The sequence below is a fragment of the Notolabrus celidotus genome, chromosome 4 (assembly GCF_009762535.1).
Source record: "Notolabrus celidotus isolate fNotCel1 chromosome 4, fNotCel1.pri, whole genome shotgun sequence".
Classification (NCBI taxonomy): domain Eukaryota; kingdom Metazoa; phylum Chordata; class Actinopteri; order Labriformes; family Labridae; genus Notolabrus; species Notolabrus celidotus.
Genome location: NC_048275.1, coordinates 39594288 through 39614287, shown reverse-complemented (window position 1 = coordinate 39614287; position 20000 = coordinate 39594288). Strand labels below are relative to the sequence as shown.

Genomic DNA, 20000 nt, shown 5'->3' with positions numbered 1-20000 from the left:
TTAACCATCAATTATCGATTAATCAATAAAAAAATATGACTATTCTCATGTCAAAAACCAGGCCAAAATACGTTTTTCCCCCAAAATTATATTTTCTACAGCAACAAAGTGCACATAACCAACGGTATTGAATACAGCTACATGTTTAACTCTGATTATCAACGATCAGGGTCATAAAAATATTCTCCGTGGACATAGTCTTATAATGTGAAGGCTCACAATACTAACAGAAAAGTACTTCAGACTCACAGAGTCCAGTTTTCTGTCTACTCGTTCTTATTGAGAAAAATAAACGTGTGTATTCGGCCAGGTTTCAGCTGGGAGCTCAACCGGGTCAGAATCAGTCCAGCTGCAGAAAAGCCCAGACGGCTCTGATGTTGCTGCTCTGCAAACATAGAGTATTAGTAATTCCCACCAGTCTGTTGGCTTTGTATCTAAAGTTTGGAAATGTCCTGTTTAAAGTTGTCAACCTTCATGTTTGTGTTGTTGTTGGCAGCAGTAGCGTACTGATCCTCTTTAAAGGTGACATATCATGCAAAATGGACTTTTTAATGGTTCTCTACCTGAAATATGTTTCCCTGGCATGTCTACAAACCCCCCGAGAATGAAAAAAATCCATTCTGCCCCTGTTCTGATTTCTCCACCTTTCTGTAAATGTGTGTGAAACGAGCCGTTTCAGACTTCCGTGTTTTTGTTACGTAACAACAATATCCGGTCTGTCACGGAGTCAGAGCTCGGAGCTTGTTCAGCCCATAGACTGTATAAAATAATACTGAATCCCTCCCCGTTTTTCATTACCTGCACACATGTGTGCTAACAAGGAGCTTAGGAGGGAGGCATGCTAGTTGTAGGCTGTCTTAATAAACACAAAGATCGGTTTTACTCCCCACGTCTGCAGATTTGAAGATCTAGTGGATGATTTTTATTTGTCATGGATAAGTGCTAGCGCTAGTTAGCATAGCTACATGTCGTAGCTGTGTACCAAGACACACGTCGACATACTGATAAATAAAACAACAAGAAACACTAAATCTGTGACCAATCCTTCAGAAAAGGTCCCGCTGCCTTTCTGGCAGAGGTCGGTTTTACTCCCCACGTCTGCAGATTTGAAGATATAGTGGATGATTTTTATTTGTCATGGATAACTGCTAGCGCTAATTAGCATAGCCACATAGCTACATGTTCATAGCTGTAGCTGTAGCTGTGTACCAAGACACACGTCGACATACTGACAAATAAAACAACAAGAAACACAAAATCTGTGACCAATGGTTCAGAAAGGTCCTGCTACAGGCGCCTCTCCATCAGGATCAGATTCTGGATCAGATTCAGAGGGTTGAAGTAACGCGGTCTGTGAGCAGCCGTGTATATTCAGCCAACATGTAAACATTAGATCAACGTGCTGGAGAGCCGAGGGCTCATCCACTTCCTGAGGGGGCGTGGTCAGAGAGAAAACAGACTGTTCTGAGGAGGACTGAAGTAGAGGGGTTTTCAGGCATGCCAAAATCTGATTTCAAAGTGTTTTTTTGAGCATAAACTTTAAAGACATGTTTTGGGGACCTCTTAGACCAATATATGTTGATGAAAAAAGCGTGATATGTCACCTTTAAAAAGTGGAGACATGTCACTCAGCCTCAGCCCCCAGCTGAGCGTCTCTGCTGTGAGCAACACCTTCAGTCAACTGATTCACATCCAAACATGATTTAAACTTCAAACACCTCTCTGATAGCTGAACCAAATATGAGACCACATGATGTTTGTTCAATGTGATTAGAAAATTGAAAACAAAAATGCGTGTTTCAAGTAATTTCTCAACAATCAAGTAATCGATAATCGATTAATTGTGTACATCCCTAAAATATATACATTAAAAAAATAATAATAATGTAATACAAATAAATAAATAAATAAATAAAGAACATGTAAAAATAAATATATATATTAAAAAAATTATATAATTATAATTTATATAATTTTTTATTATATATTATATAAAACAAAAAAAAATAAAATAAAAAACACATTAATAAAAATAAAGAAATATAATAAGAATGAATATAATAATACTAAATATATACATACATACATAAATAAATTGAAATAGTAAAAATATATATATATATACTGTATATACATACATACTGTAGATACATCCACACATACACATGTAAAAATAAAATTGATAAAAAAGACAATAATAATAAATGATAAATAAAATCATTTTGTTGATATACTTCTAATAAATAATAGTTAGTATTTAATCAATACTTATAACAATGATAATTAAATTAAGAGTAATAATAGTAATAAAAAAAAGGCCACTTCACATTTTGAAAGGTAGCCTAAACATCAGTGTTTTAAAGTGACCAATCACAGCGAGCTCTGTCACTGATCATGAGTATTATAGCACTGGATGAGTCTCATCATTCACACCTGAACAAACAATGCACCTTTCCTTTGAGTATCCCAGTGTACAAGGAGCTCCTGAATGCATCGCCACTGCTCCAATCAGGGAGCCCTGCTGCAGCTGACAGTCCTTAGTGTGATCAGGTGGAGGGAGGGAGGGGGTCAGGTGCTGCAGGTGTACTGGTTTCTACTCAGACAGATAGGTAGAGGACATCATGTCCTGCACGTCAGGTCTCATCTCAGGCTGCGGTTTGTTAACGTGGGTCAGGACAGACAGGAGCAGGGACTACACCAGGACCTCCTGCTACACACAGGTGACACCAAAACGTCTCACTTTAACCTCATACATAACCTCACCTGGAGCTGACTCAGCTTTGATTTGTTCATCACGGGTTTCCATCAGTTGGTCTACACCTGTAGGATCCAGCATGCTCTCCTGCAGCTCTGACCTGTGTCGTCTCCTCACGTACAAGCTCCTTTTAGAAGAGGAGGAGGAGGAGGAGGAGGAGGAGGAGGAGGAGGAGGAGGAGAAGAGACATAAGGTAGTGAAGACAAGCTGCTCACTTGTCTCACCTGTGTCGTCTCCTTACATACTAGCTCCTTTTAGAAGAGGAGGAGGAGGAGGAGGAGGAGAAAGAGGAGGAGGAGGAGGAGAGACATCAGGTAGTGAAGACAAGCTGCTCACTTGTCTCACCTGTGTCGTCTCCTCACGTACTAGCTCCTTTTAGAAGAAGAGGAGGAGGAGGAGGAGGAGGAGGAGAGACATCAGGTAGTGAAGACAAGCTGCCCACCTGTCTAACCTGTGTGGATATATAGGAAGCCCTCATGTAACAGACATGTTAGCCTGTCTCATATCCTGCTCATAGAGTCACAGAGGAAACTTCATGAAGAAGTAGATTGTTTGAAGAAGCTGATTATGAGTGATGTTACTTCATTCATTATTTAAATGTTAGAGTACAGATCCTTCTTTGATTCCTGAGTTTATGAAATGATCCTGTGTATAGTTGATTACATTTCACTCTCAGTTTTTAGACGGTCACATTTCCTGTAGGTCAGCGGGAAGAGGACACTGTGAGTGGAGGTGCAGGGCTGCACACCTGACATGTCACGCCTGTGCTCACAAGACTTTAGAAAAGGATCCACCTGTGTGTCCTCCTCCCTCCTCCCTCCTCCACCCTCGTCTTCTCCAGGTTCTTTAAAGCTCCTGTAGAATGAAAGAACTTGTCTGCCTCGTCTCTACAGAAACACCTCAGTCAGTCTCTGCCTCTGAAGACGTAGCTACCCCCAGGAGATTTGTGATTTGCTCCTGTGATGACAGGAGGGATTTACATAAACATGCTGCAATAATAATAATAATAATAATAATGATAATAATAATAATAATAATAATAATAATAATAATAATAATAATAATAATAATAATAATAATAACTTTATTTATATAGCACCTTTTAAGCACAAATGTTTACAAAGTGCTTTGACAAACAAAGCATGGTTGGAATAACAAAGTAAACCTTTGACAGACAGGGAGGAGGAACTGTAACAACATAGAATACAACGTGAGGTTAAAGAGAATACACGTACATTAAACAGAATGAAGTGGTGAGACAACAGACCAATACATCAGTGTTTAAGAGTTTTTTTAAGGATGAATAAAATAAATAAATAAATAAAAATAGGTAAGTAAATAAAAGCATTAAAGGACAATAAAAGAGGTTTTCAGAATGAGAGGAGGACATCACATCGGGAAATTTTAGAAAGTGTTCAGGATAAATCAGGTTACTTTATTTGTACCCGTAGGTAAACTTGTTTTGCAGCCAGTGAGATGTTCGGTCGATACAAAATTACAAGATAGACTTCAGACAGAACAATCTACTTAATGTGCAAAACATACAAAAAATATCCTAAAAACTAATCTAACACTAAAAATGGTAAAATGAATAGACATGATAAAATGATAAAATGATAAAAGTGCTAAAGGTTCCATTTAAAAAGCATATCAGAAAACAGTCAACCAATAAAAACAATGGAATCACATGAATAAATAAGACAATCTGGGCTCAAGTCATAAGATTGGAGGCTGACTGTGTGGGAAAATAAAAGCTATTGCTTGTTCAGCTCAGTGATAGCAGCAGGAACAAAGCTTTTCTTGTGACGCTGTGTCCTGCACCTTGGGACTAAAAACCGTCGTCCAGAGTGAAGAAGCTGGAAATCACTGTGCAGAGGGTGTGAGGCATTATTTAAAATAGAGGTGGCTATCCGCTGTAACTGGTTAGTGTACAGGGAAACTGTGGATGCCTGTGGCTCACCAATCAATTAGATAAATTAGGAACTTTAAAATAATACATGAAGTAAAACAATAAATAATCAATAATAATAATAAAGTAGAAGTAAAAACAGTTAGAAGGATGAAGTCACATAAATCAAGTCTGTAAAATGTGTTATAAGAAGAGATTTAAAAGATGTCTCTGACTCAGCGAACCTTATCTCCTCAGGGAGGTCGTTCCAGAGTCGAGGAGCTCTGATGGAGAAAGCTCGATCCCCTTTGAATCTGAGCCTCGACTTTGGAACGATCAAAAATGCCCCACCTGAGGATCTAAGGCCGCCAGATGGCTCGTAATCTGTTAGCATTTCGGCAATGTATGTAAACTCTCACACTCACTCCTTCAGTGATTCCACTTCCTGCTACCTTACTGTGATTTTGCTTCAGTGCAGAATCAAGGGGTCAAAGATCAGAGACAGACCCTTCATCTGACTCTGGTTTTTATCTTGGACAAGCTGCTAACATACAGTTGATGCTGTTTGTTTGTGCTAACCACTTCAGATAGCTTCAACAACAAAGTTACAAATGAAAGTGACTCATAGCACCTTCATTTGAAGCTACCACTCAGAGACATGCTGATGTAACCACAGCTACAACACGCCAACAGAGGCCTGCTCCTGCTCAGGGTCAGGTTCTGGATCATATGTAGTGGAGCCAGTTCTCCTGGAACACTCGCCACGTTTGTCTTGGTGCAGCAGTCTCATCCATCAGGTACAGTCAGCTCAGCTCTCTATCACAGCAGCTCCGCCCACTCAGATCCCTGCAAGGGTAATGAAGTCAGAGGGGAGAGGGTGCAGACCCTCCACTGAGGATCTCTTTGATGATTTTTTTTTTTATGACTCAAGTTTATTGGATTTAGAATTTTTAACAACACATAACAACATACAGGACAAAATAGTGCCGAGCCGAAGAGTGAAAAAAAAAAAAAATCAAGATAAAATGTGTGACTTTGACTGGCATGAAAAATAATAAAAAACAAATAGACAAAACAACAAACAGAGAAGAAAAATACTGTATCAGACAATAAAGAAAAAATAACAATAATAAAATAATGCACAGATAATGAGAATGACAAAATACCAGTATTAACAAGACATTTTGGACAAGTTAACAAGATGTCCAATGTACCACTGTCACATGCCCTCTACCCATACTTCACATATAGATATTTAATCAATGTTCGTCCAACAGTGTCCACACTGCTTCCTTTCAACGCACCCTCGCCACACCTCCTGCATTCAGTTCAGAGCCCCAACAACCACACCGCAAAGTAAATGTCTTAATATTTTTACAAATACAAACAACTTGTTGTGCAATGTACACATTATATAGTCTGGCATTCAAAAAAAACAATCAGCTGGTGCCCAGAAGGTTCCCCTGTGGTGAGTGGAACCGCAGAAACTTTCCCCATTTATCATTATATTTTCCTACCTCATTTATTAGACTGTAGGACATTCTCTCAAAAGCTGCCACCCTGCCCAGTTCCTCTTTGATGATTTTTAAATTCAAACCTTAGAAGGCGACCAGGCCGTGCTGTGATCAGATCACAGACATGAGGAGATCCTCCATCAAGGTGGAGGCGATAAAAGGATGTGAGGATGTGAGGACTAACGCAGAGAGAGATTTTGGGAGAAGGAGGAGGTTATGAAGCGTGAATATTTTCTCATTTTAAAAGTACAAATATTCATCTTTTTCATCGGTGCCTGGTTGTAATACAGTATTCCCGCCAGCCGTGGCTATAGAGCGTCTTAAAGCTGTTTGCTAACCGCATTAAGTAACAGAAGAAGGATCAATCAATCAATCAATCAATCAATCTTTATTTGTATAGCGCCAAATCACAACAAACGTTATCTCAAGACTCTTTTACAAACAGAGCAGGTCTAGACCACTCTATGTCAAATTATGAACAGAGACCCAACACCAAGACAGGATAAGACTCAGTCTGACCCCACCTTAATCCACCATGAGCATTGCACCTCACAGTATTTAGCTAGTTACAGTGGAGAGGACAAACTTCCTTTAACAGGCAGAAACCTCGAGCAGAACCAGACTCATGTTAGACAGCCATCTGCCTCGACTGAGTTGGGTCTGGAAGAAGAAAACATTAGAGACAGTTGCAGTGATTTTCTCTGTTTCTGAATCTCACACTACTACACATGTAATTCAGAGACTGAGCATGTCTGTAACATGTAAACACACACGCCACGCTGCGTCACAGAAACACCAACATAAAGATTGAGACAGACGCTGTCAGTGCTCGCTACAAGCAGCACCTCGTCCTGCTGCTGTTAACAAGACTGCCACACAAACGGGCTGTTAATGGGACAGGTGTGTGTGTGTGTGTGTGTGTGTGTGTGTGTGTGTGTGTGTGTGTGTGTGTGTGTGTGTGTGTGTGTGTGTGTGTGTGTGTGTGTGTGTGTGTGTGTGTGTGTGTGTGTGTGTGTGCCTGTGTGTGTGTGTATGTGTGTGTGTGTGTGTGTCATGTAGAGATTATCGAATAGTATTTACAGTCAGGCCTTGGTGGTACTGTGACCTCCCTGAGAGCCTCAGCAGACCGAGGTCCTTATGTAACTCTTGAAAACAGAATGAGAGGTCGATTAGGGAGTAAGAGCTTCATGACGTGTTTTAAATCTCACAGCTGCTCTTTATTGGGCACTGAGCTCTCATGATCCAGGGTAATACCAGTCACCAGAAGTCTGTGAGTGTGTGAGTGCCAGAACACTTTAACGCCTTCCTCTCGTGGTCATCAGAGAGGGACCGTCCACTCTGCTGATGACACATGTCGTTTGTTCACGAGCAGGCTGGAACTGTGTCTGTGTTTCTTCTTCTCTCCTGAATCTGAACCACATCTGGAGCTGCTCTGGGCCTGTGGTGCTTTCAGGTTCCTCACCTGAGGTCACGCTCTGAGGATGTGCGATGCCTTCAGGTGGCGAGTAGTCAAAACAGAAAGAACAGCACTGTGTGTGGTGTTGAAGGGGGAGATCAGGCCTGGTTGTTGCTCAGGTCGTGTTGTTCTGTGGGGTGGAGGACCCTCCACCTCCACCCGGATCTGATCTGTGTCTCAGATGTTTGTGCTGGGACCTGCGTGTCTCCGGGTGAGAGGAGGCTAATCCAGATTAAAGTTTCCACATCACCCTGCTTATTAGGACCCTGAGAACTCTGTTCATTACTGCTGTGTTCCTGAAACCTTAACTCTGAGACTCATTCATGGGCTTTAAAACCAGCAGAGACTCACGCCAGCCTCTCAGGGCCCATGTGGACTAAAGCCTGAGTCTGGTTTCTGTTCTCCATGCAGTCCGAAGCTGTGTCAGAGGAGCACTCGGCTCGCTCCACCACCCCCTCCCTGCTGACGGCCACCGTGGGTCAGAGAGTCCTCAGTCGGCTGGATGACGGCTCAGGATGCAGCACCCCGGACCGGGTCATCGCCCTGTGGACCGAGGAGGGGATCCGGAACAGCCGGGACATCCTGCAGGTCAGTACGGACTAGAATCGGGAGGATGGGTGTGGACCTGTTTCATGGGGGTGAGGTTTGTAATGAGATTAAAAGGGTATCAGGCTCTCTCTGACGTAGTGCAGACAGAGAGGACCTCTGAAGGAGGACCATGAAGTCTCCTTAAATCCAGAACCACTTTAAACTAAAGCTCTTCTTCCAGACTGAACCTCAGGACCGGGTCCTCAGTCTGTTTAGAGTCATGTCATGAGGTTCCGTTGCCATGTACCCCTTCCAGCTGGTGTCCGACCTGCTGATGTACAGTTGCAAGAAAACGTTTGTGAACCCTTTGTGTTACCTGATTTCTGCATAAATTGGTCTTAAAGTGTGTTCTGATCTTCATCTAAGTCCCAACAATAGACAAACAGTCTGCTTTAACTAATACCACAAAACAAAGGTTTCCTGTAGATCAGATCAGACCTGCACAACGCCCAGGAGGAGTCTTAGACCATTACTCTTTAAAACACTGTTTCAGGTCAGGAATATTCTTGGGATGTCTGGTGTGAATCTCTCTCGTGCCTCAGCATCTCAATCTGGTTGAGGTCAGGACTCTGACAGAGCCACTCCAGAAGGTGTCGAAGCCATTCTGATGTTGGTTTACTTCTATGCTTTGGGTCGTTGTCCTGTTGCATCCTCCATCTTCTGTTGAGCATCAGTTGATGGGTTGTTGGCCTGAAGTTCTCCTGCAAAATGTCTTGATAAACTTGGGAATTCCTGTTTCTGTTGATGATAGCGATCTGTCCAGACCCTGAGGCAGCGGAGCAGACCCGAACCATGATGCCCCCTCCACCACCATGTTATGATTTTTTGACCCATGTCCCATCTGTTAACATGGAGGAGGCGGGGCTTATGAGCTGTACTGCAGACAGTCAGCAGGGGGAGCTCTGAGTCTTTTTGCCTCTGAGGCGTCCGTGTTAATATCCACACAGATCCATCAGGATATCTGATAGGCTGAAGAACACAAACTGTCTCTGAAGCTGAAGTCAGGATGGATGTCTTTAGCGCCACCATCAGGAGTCATGAAGTAGTGACCACCTGTTAGGACCTGTGGTCATTGATCAGAGCTGATCTTTTGAAGTCAGATGTCTGTGTTTGGTACCAGAGATGAGACAGTTGTCTTGCGCGTCAGGACGACCGTATGTTCAGTCCCAAAGTCAGCAATAATTTCTTTATGATTGATAACAGACTCTCCAGTCTCCTGAGAGTAAACCTCCTGCTGTGTGCAGACTGAGAGTGAGCTCATGTGGTTGAGCTCTGGAGTGAGAGCAGCAGACTTACTCTCAGGTGAACACCTTCCAGAGTCCTGGTCTGACTCTTCAGGGGATTTCTCTCACTTAAAGCTAGGGTTGGTAGTCTCGGAAAACTAGCATGAATTTGAATGTAGCATGTCCTCAAGACTCCGTCTAACCCCTCCCCTCCTCCCTCGGAGCTCCTCCAAAACGACGCTGCCCCGCTCACGTGCATGAGTGCCTCTGATTCATGACCATATGATGGTGACTGATTCAAAACCGGTCCTCACCAAAACATTATCATGAAAGTTAAAAACATAAACAAACATGGCTGCTGTTAGCACTCACAACTGTCATGCTAGCATTATCTAGTTGTACTGGTGACACGATATCAGGAGAAAAGTTATAACACATATATAATACTGTAACAGATCTACTGTTTGTTAAACGTGTTCAGTGTAGATGTTCTTAATTCCTACAGTGTTGACAGTTAGTGAAGGCATCAGGAGAGGTGTAGAGAGTGTGAGTGGGAGAGAGGAGAGACAAGAGGAGAAGTTCTTCATTCATTCAAACATTGATTGTTGTTTTGTTGGTTGGCGTGGTAACGGCCGACAGTGACCGATTATTAAAACTCAACGTGTTCACGAATCAGCTAGTCATCCCTACAGCGTCCGGATGGACGCTACGATACATCTACATTTTCTGTAGGACTTACTGAACGTCATTAATTCTTTTGCTTGTCAGAGCCCCGTGGTGAGAGCTTTTTAGACTCTGATCCGGACTACAGTCCTGAGCAAAGCACCTCATCGGGTCAGAGGGGACAGGCCTGAGGTCGAGTGAGAGGGACAGTAAATAGAGGCAGGGGAAGCAGAGGCAGGAGACGGGGAGTGCAGGCTGGGGAAATGTACGTGCAGGAGGCGGGCAGAACAGCAGGACGGGATTTGATTGGTTTAAAATTTTGGCACCCAAAAACAGTGATTTGTTGGTGTTCTCCCAGGTTTACTCCGGCTGTAGATAGCAGCTTTTTTTTACCTCTTTTTTAAGAACACATTATGTATTGACTGCCATCAGGACATAAAGATCATTTTAACCAGTATAACAAAAAGTGGATCTAAATCTGATTACCAACCCCAGCTTTAAGGTGCATTTGAGGCATTTTTTGACTGCAGGAACTTTACCCCTGAACTACGTGCGTTACGACCGACGAACCAGGGCAAAAAAGTAGTTCAGGGGTAGATAATCTCCCCCCTAAAAAGCCCCTGCTAGGGGGGTAGTACTTTTCAAAGGCCCCGGGGCTTTTGGGGGGCGGGGCCTGCAATGCTGAACGTGTCTGATTGGTAGATTAACCGCAGTGTTTTTACTCCGCCCGCTGTCCACAATAACATCACACACATCTGTGATTCTCTTGATTTCTCCTTCTTTCATTAGTTTTTATTTGTTCTATCGTTTTGTGTGTGTGTGAAACAAACAGTTCCTGGGTTAAGTCCCTAGATCTCGGGTAAAGTCCCTAGTTCCGGAATAAAGTTCCTCTGGTTGAAAAACGCCTTTACAGGGCGAGCTGTGCTCTGTGTTCGAGCTCTTCAGCCCGTGGTTTTCCTGCTCTCCTCAGACCACAGCAGCTCCGCCTCATTCTTCTGATTCTTCTGCAGGCTGAACAGACGCTCAGCGTTCTGTTTCCTCTCGGACAGCCGGCACAAAGTCTCTGTGTCAAAGCAGACTCACTGACGGCTTCATGGAACCAACAATGTTCATCACACAGCGGGAGAAACAAGCCGACCTCCAGAGGAAAGTCTTCAGATCGGATTCAGCTGCTTTGAGCTTCATGCTAACATGAGTTTGGGCATTTATGTTAGGATATAAACATGGTGCCGTGGTGTTAAATCTCTGAATGTGAACACCCTCTGTCTGAAGTCAAAAGAGAGCGGATCTCTGTCTTCACCAGCGTTGACTCTCTGTGTTCAGGCTCTGGGGATGCTGTAGAGGTGCGTCTCATAAATCTGTGTAACAAGACAGAGCAGACGTCACGTGAAGGCTGGTGGGCTAAAATAAGACTTGATTATAAACCAGGTTGGATTAAAGACCTGTTCAGATTTGTTAAATTACGTCACATGGTGTAGCAACAGAAAATCATCAACCATTGATGATCAGCTGCTGTGACAACATGTAAACAAAGCTGCTCCCTGTGGGCGGAGTTTGGGACAGATGAGGTCAGTTACGTCTGAGAGAAGCTGTCTGGGTTCTGTGATTGTCAGTAACACACAAGAACTGCACTTCACCGTGAAGGAGAGCATCATTAACACACGTCTGTCTCCTCGCTGCGCTGCGTGAGCGTCTGGTTCAGTGGTCGTGAGACGGTCTCCTGATCAGCCATTCACAGAGTGTGGACACGTTTACAGATTATCACGGAGCAAAATGTCTCTTTTTAAAGACGGGACATTCAAGCCAGCAGGAAAAGATGTTCCTCCTGTTGCACAGTCAGCTGTTCGACACACACTCTACGGGGGTGAATTTATTTCTGACCTGACGGTTCAGAAGGTATTAAGATTACGAGTTTTGCCCAAAAAGGACATGACTGATTGACAGGCCGGAACACATAGCTGTTGGCTAGGAGGCTCAAACCCCGCCTCTTTACCTCACACTAAGTTAGGATGAGTTCAGCATTTCCAATATGGCTGCTGCCGCCGACTGGCCTCAAAAGAGCGCTCAGAAACAAATGGGTGACATCACGGAGACTACGTCAAAATTTGATACAGTCTATGATTAATTCGCTTCACTTCATTCATGTCATGGATGTTATTAATGCCCCACTGTCTCCACTCTTTGAGACAAACTAACAGGCTCTAACAGCATAGTTTCTCAGTGCCTCAGCAGTCGCTCAGCCAGCTGCCCCTTCATCCTGGTCCCTGCAGTGAGCTGGGGACCTGTTCCTGTGCAGTTAGGACACTCTGAGAGGAAACCATGTGATCTGGCTGAGTTTGTCGCTGATGCTCGCTCATGTTGCATGCTTTAAGGATGTGCTCTAACCCAGTTCATTGTTGTTCCCCCTGCAGACTCTGGACTTCCCCCTGGAGGAGCGCCTCAGTCTGGCAGACCTGACTCTGGCTCTGGACAATGAGCTGCTGGTCAGCGGGAACGGCATCCACCAGGCGGCTCTCATCTCCTACAAGAACGAGATCCAACACCTGCAGTAGGTTTTATAGATCCTGTAATCCTTCTCTGACAGCAGGATGAATGCAGACACAGTGAGATTCACTGACCGAGATGACTGTTTTCACCTGACAATCTTGTGAATATCTTCATCACTTACTGAACACACACCTGAGATTCTTCAACATGACTTCCATCCAGTGTGGATCCTTCTAGACAATCAAATCAAATATCTCTTGCTCTGGAAAAAAGCATGTGTTGAGTTTTTCTAGCCTTCAGTTCTAGTTTAAAGGCTGGTTTATACTTCAGTGGACCGTAGGCAGCAGTGGTTGATGCAGACATGAGCACCACATACTTGTGCGTTGATGTGTCCGTGTCGCCCAGCAATATTCCTCTGAAACGCCTGAGGGCAGTGTGGTCTCTCTGATAGCTGGTCGCCTGCTTCCAGCCCCGCTACGATCTCTGTTTACTTTTCCACAGAGATTCAGAGCGTGTTCTGTTAATCTACAGCTGATACATGTTGCTGTTTATCATACAGACATGATTACATGAAGGATAGAGAGGAGGAGATGAAATACATGGCCGATGAGCTGGGATCCGGAAGTGCTGTAAAAGCAGCAAATATAATGCCCCTGAGCGGACCAATCACAGGGCTTGTTGATGGGTATTTACATTTTGGAGGAGGTGTGCGTACGCCTCTGTGTAGGTACGGGAGCTACGCAGACCAAGGAATGGGCTATGCTGAAGATTTGACGCAGAAGTATAAATCAGGCTCAAGACTGATGGGCCCTTTCTGTCAGTTTCACTTCAGTTGGCGCAGTCGCACAAGCAGGTACGCGTCCACACTTTACCTGCTAGCAGAGCGTTAATGCCAACGAAAGTCAGGAGAAAGAGGCCGAGCCCAATTTGGGATGACTTTGAATGTGACTGTCTCTGGGAGGAAGTGCCTTGCAGTGAGAGGTGATAAAATAAGCGGAACATTTCTCAAGGGGGAAAATCCCACTAATCTTAAAGTCCATTTGAAAAGCTCACACAAGAGATGGCAGAGATCGGCCGGTGTTTTGGTTTAAACAGCGACCCTGTTAACTGGAGACTTTCAGCCGGATGCCTCCCTCATAAACGTCTTTAGACGATCATTAATGGGCAAAGGCTTACAGAGGGTTAAATATCTGATCAATCAATCAATTTTTATTTGTATAGCGCCAAATCACAACAAACGTTATCTCAAGACGCTTTTACAAACAGAGCAGGTCTAGACCACTCTATGTCAAATTATGAACAGAGACCCAACACCAAGACAGGGTAAGACTCAGTCTGACCCCACCTTAATCCACCATGAGCATTGCACCTCACAGTATTTAGCTAGTTAAAGTGGTGAGGAAAAACTTCCTTTAACAGGCAGAAACCTCGAGCAGAACCAGAATCTGATGAGGATATTTTGAAATCTTAATAAAAACTAAACTAGTTTGCATTCCCAGGAACTCCCTCTGTGTTTCAACAGCTGTGTAAACTCCACAAACACTGACACGTTCAGCTGAAGGTCTCCAGTTTACAGGGTCACTTTTAAAACCATAACACCGGGAGAGACGCATTCACGGTGGGCTGAGAGAAGACTACTGTTACAAGCTGCTAAATCAAGAGAATCACAGCTTCTTCTTTTGAAAAGTACACACACATACAAAAAAGAACGAACAAATAAAAACTAATGAAAGAAAGAGAAATCAAGTGAATCACAGATGTGTGTGATGTTATTGTGGACGGAGGGAGGAATAAAAACACTGAGGTTAATCTACCAATCAGACACGTTCAGCATTACAGGCCCCGCCCCCCGAAAGTCCCAGGACCTTTGAAAAGTACTACCCCCCTAGCAGGGTCTTTTTAGGGTGGGAGATTATCTACCCCTGAACTAAATTTAGACCCTGGGTCCACCGGTTGAAACACACGTAGTTCAGGGGTAAAGTTCCTGAACTACGTCTTTAGGAACCTTCCTAAAGGACTAATCCAACCCACCCCCGGTCTCACACTTACAGTTGTGTTCAAAATAATAGCAGTGTGAGTAAAAAGGTCAAATCAAATAAATTGTATTTTAATGAACACAAATGCATTTAGGACACAGCACTTTCTATTTCAAAGCAAGAAAATTGGAAACGGTAATTGAATTTGATAATATTTTACAGAAAATCAAGAAATATAATGTTCAAAAAATAGCAGTGTTGACATCTGTCTTTACAAACTCAAAAATGTACAGTATAAACTAAGAAATGCTTGAAGATTCAACTTTCCTGAGAATCATAAACTAATATTTAGTTGCATACCCACGGTTTCTGATAACTGCTTCACATCTGTGGTGCATGGAGTCGACCAACTTCTGGCACCGGTCAACAGGTATTGCAGCCCAGGACAATTGTACTACGTTCCACAATTCCTCTGAATTTTTTGGTTTTGCCTCATGAACAGCATTTTTCATGTCAGTCCACAAGTTTTCTATGGGATTAAGGTCCGGGGGATTGTGCTGGCCACTCCATTACTTGAATCCGGTTTGTCTGGAACCATGATTTTGCTCGCTTGCTGGTGTGTTTGGGGTCATTGTCTGGGCATTTCCTCCTCAGCATACAGCAACATGACTTCTTCCAGTATTCTGATGTACTCAAACTGATCCATGATCCCTGGTATGTGATAAATAGGAGCAACACCATAGTACGAGAAACATCCCCATATCATGATGCTTGCACCACCATGCTTCACCGTCTTCACTGTGTACTGTGGCTTCAATTCAGTGTTTGCAGGACGTATGACATACTGTCTGTGGCCCTTAGACCCAAAAAGAACAATCTTACTCTCATCAGTCCACAAAATATTACACCATTTCTTTTTAGGCCAGTCAATGTGTTCTTTGGCAAATTGTAACCGCTTCAGCACATGTCTTTTTTTTAACAATGGGACTTTGCGAGGGCTTCTTGCTGGTCGCTTGGCTTCACATAGACGTCGTCTGATTGTTACAGTACTCACAGGCAACCTTAGATCTTCTTTGATCCTCCTGGAGCTGATCATTGGCTGAGCCTTTGCCATTCTGGTAATTCTCCGATCCATTTGAATAGTCCTTTTTCTTTTTCTTCCTCACCTTTCTGGTTTTGGTTGCCATTTTAAAAAGTTTGATGTCATTTTAGCTGAACAGCCTATCAGTTTCTGCACTTCTTTATAGGTTTTCCCTTCTTTGATTAATTTTTTAATCAAAGAATGCTCTTCTTCTGAACAGTGTCTTGAACGACCCATTTTACTCTGTTTTTCAAGGACAAATGCACAGCCAGCATATGCAGCGTCAGTTGCCTTGATCCTTAAATGAGGGCCACCTGTTTAACACCTGTTTTTCACATTATCACTTATTGAACTCAACACTGCTATTTTTTTGAACACGCCCCTTTCAGTTAGTGATTCAGTTTCACAGAATCAGCAGCATGCACACCATGCCTGTTGGGTCTGTTGGTTTTCTATACCTTTACTAAACCTTCTAGAAACTTACTTGCAGTGTAGAAGTTGAAATTTAACAAAAACAGTGATTTATCTTGCTAGTGATGTGGAACTGCTATTATTTTGAACACAACTGTACTTCTGGCCTTATGCTCTTTTCTTAAGCTCCCCCTGCTGGAGGTGAATGTGTCTTCAGGCGCTCCCACATGATGCTGAACCTGTTTTGGTGTTTGGACTTTGAAGGAGTGTTCTTGTTTGTAAAGTGATGTTCAGAGACTGAATGAACAGCTGGAGTATGTTTTTACAACATGAAGCACAAACTGATCCTGATTGGCAGTCAGTCACACCAGAAACCTGTGCAGCAGGTCAGTCAGACTGTTTGGAAAGAGCTCTGTGTCAAGGCTGGATCATGTGAGCAAGGAAATCCAGTCTGATTTGTGTAGGATGCTGACTTCCTCTCAGAGATGGAGAATCAGGATTAGGGATTATTTAATGAGTCTGATTTACTGCTACCGCATGGTGAAGCTTGAGTCTGTGAGTCCTGGTTCCTGCGAGTCCTGGTTCCTGCAGCGTAGACATTGTCCTCTTGTTCTCACAGCTGGTTCAAATGCCCCTCTACCTGTGAGTCAAGTACACCTGTGCTCCTCCATGAATCAGGCACAATCTTGCAAAGACCCTCTCTCCCACACTGAGATCTGGACCATAGTAATCAATCAACAATCAATGAGCTACAATAAAAACTCTGACCATTTTGTGTGTGTGTGTGTGTGTGTGTGTGTGTGTGTGTGTGTGTGTGTGTGTGTGTGTGTGTGTGTGTGTGTGTGTGTGTGTGTGTGTGTGTGTGTGTGTGTGTGTGTGTGTGTGTGTGTGTGTGTGTGTGTGTGTGTGTGTGTAGGGTGTTTGCTGAGCAGGCCTGCAGGGAGCGGGACAAGGTGAAGGCAGACCTGGAGCTGGCTGACCACAGGAACCTGCAACTGGTCAGAGAGGTAGACGACCGACACGCCAGCATGGAGACCTTGAACCAGACCAGGATCAGGTGAGGATTAAGCCTGGACCCTCTGAAGCTGTGTCACTGACTTCACAAGGAGAACTAATTATCACATGGCCTGTGTTCTTTAACTGAAGATTGTTATGTCCTCATATGGTGGAAAATCATGCCAGGTGTTCTCAGTCCCAGGTGACCCCCCAAGATCCCTGATAGAATTATTTTGTTGTATTGTGTTATAACATGTTGTTTGTGTTATAACATGAGCTGTTTGTGTTGTAACATGAGCTGTTTGTGTTATAACTTGTTGTTTGTGTTATAACATGACATGTTGTTTGTGTTATAACATGACATGTTTGTGTTATAACATGAGATGTTTGTGTTATAACATGAGATGTTTGTGTTGTAACATGAGCTGTTTTTGTTATGAAATGATGTTGATGTCTAGCTGCTCTTTGATTGGCAGGGATATAGAGCAGGACTTCCGTGATAGGCTGATGGCTCTGCGCAGTCAGTCGGAGCAGGAGAGTGATGCTCTGCTGCAGCAGGCGGACAGAGAGCGCAGCACGCTGCAGGACGAGCTGCAGCTGCTCAGAGCGCAGGAGGCCGAGCTGCAGGAGGAGCTCTGCAGCGCCACACAGGTGAGCTCATATCACCTGCTCTACATGCTTTAATCAGGAGCTCTGTTCAGATCGGATTCTATGTTTGTTTTTCTCTACACACACCGGACTGTCTGAATATAAGAGACACAGTCAGACACATTTAACACAACCATCCCACAGACTTGGACCTCAGGACTATTCATGAACTTTGACCCAGACAGAGTCAACTACACTCAGTTACTTACACACTGCAGGCGCACTGCTCTACAGGAATCAAACATGTCTCTGATTGAAAGAAATAACAGTTCAGTGTATTTAAGAGCATGCTGGTTTATTGTCATCAGGAACAGAAGTACTCCAGGATCATGAAGTGTTTCTGTGCTTTCAGGAGAACAGTCGTCTGGACGAGGAGCTGAGTGCTGTGAAGTTAAAGCTGACTGAAGCAGAGAGCTCAGTGAACAGGCTGCAGAGAGACCTGGACCAGCTGCTGCACGACAAAGTAACTGAACATGTCTGCACCTTTCACAGGCTCTGTCCCAACGCCACCCCCCAGAAGCTGCAGGCCAGAATCCAGATCTCTGAATCTGAACAGGACTTTTAACCAAACTCTGACCCCCTCACCTAAACCCGGACACACCATTCCCGCTGTGAGGATGTGAGGAGTGTAACAGAGCTTTGAGTGGACAGAGTCCATTCACCATAAGTCCTCATAAAGGCTGAAGTCCAAACCTTAGAATGTAGCGAACAGAAAAACAGACTTTAAACTTACCTCATGACAGGGTAACAACCAGCTACCAGGGTCCTCACAAAGATATAAGAACACACACAGACACACACACACACACACACACACACTCACACACACACATACACATACACACACACACACACAGACACACACACAGACACACACACACACACACACACACACACACACACAAACACACACACACACACACACACACACATACACACACACATAGACACACTAAAACACAAATAAACACAAACAAACAAACACACACACACACACACACAGAGTGGTGTAAGGTGACTTGTAGCAGGTAAATTATGAATGAGTGTTTCCTCTGACTTAGGTTCACTCCTCTTCTTCTCCTCTGTGAGCGATGAAGATGACTTCTGATCCAGTGATCGTCAGTAACCAATCAGGTGCCTTTGTTTTCTGATCCACAGTTTGCCAGTTTGGACCCGTCTGGTTCTGCTCTGAGTCACGAGGAGCGGTTCTCCGAGATCTTCAAAGAATACGAGTTGCAGTGCAGGGTGAGAGAGAGAGTGACTCTGTGTGAGTGTGTGTGTGTTGCATTGCAGTGCAGAGTGTGTGTGTGTGTGTTACAGTGCAGACTGTGTGTGTTGCAGTTTAGAGTGTGTGTGTTTGTGTGTGTTTTGCTTTATGTTGGTCATCCTGACACAGAAGCAGTCAGGAGGTCAAAGTGTGTCTCAGGTTAAAACAGAGAACCCACATGTGAAGGACTCAGAGAACCCACATGTGAAGGACTCAGAGAACCCACATGTGAAGGACTCAGAGAACCCACATGTGAAGGACTCAGAGAACCCACATGTGAAGGACTCAGAGAACCCACATGTGAAGGACTCAGAGAACCCACATGTGAAGGACTCAGAGAACCCACATGTGAAGGACTCAGAGAACCCACATGTGAAGGACTCAGAGAACCCACATGTGAAGGACTCAGAGAACCCACATGTGAAGGACTCAGAGAACCCACATGTGAAGGACTCAGAGAACCCACATGTGAAGGACTCAGAGAACCCACATGTAAAGGACTAAGAGAACCCACATGTGAAGGACTCAGAGAACCCACATGTAAAGGACTCAGAGAACCCACATGTGAAGGACTAAGAGAACCCACATGTGAAGGACTCAGAGAACCCACATGTAAAGGACTAAGGGAACCCACATGTGAAGGACTCAGAGAACCCACATGTGAAGGACTCAGAGAACCCACATGTGAAGGACTCAGAGAACCCACATGTGAAGGACTCAGAGAACCCGCATGTGAAGGACTCAGAGAACCCACATGTAAAGGACTAAGAGAACCCACATGTGAAGGACTCAGAGAACCCACATGTAAAGGACTCAGAGAACTCACATGTGAAGGACTCAGAGAACCCACATGTGAAGGACTCAGAGAACCCACATGTAAAGGACTCAGAGAACCCACATGTAAAGGACTAAGAGAACCCACATGTGAAGGACTGAGAGAACCCACATGTAAAGGACTCAGAGAACCCACATGTGAAGGACTCAGAGAACCCACATGTAAAGGACTCAGAGAACCCACATGTGAAGGACTCAGAGAACCCACATGTA

General features: G+C 43.9%; 1 protein-coding gene across 1 annotated transcript in view; it reads left to right on the top strand.

The window, feature by feature from the left end:
* ninl (ninein-like) overlaps positions 1-20000 on the top strand; it is a 54349-nt gene that overhangs the window by 14329 nt on the left and 20020 nt on the right. Inside the window, exons 8-13 of the mRNA XM_034681657.1 lie at positions 8025-8201; positions 12499-12635; positions 16959-17099; positions 17515-17689; positions 18039-18149; positions 18845-18931. Coding sequence (XP_034537548.1) covers positions 8025-8201; positions 12499-12635; positions 16959-17099; positions 17515-17689; positions 18039-18149; positions 18845-18931 — 828 coding nt within the window. The remainder of the gene's footprint in view (positions 1-8024; positions 8202-12498; positions 12636-16958; positions 17100-17514; positions 17690-18038; positions 18150-18844; positions 18932-20000) is intronic.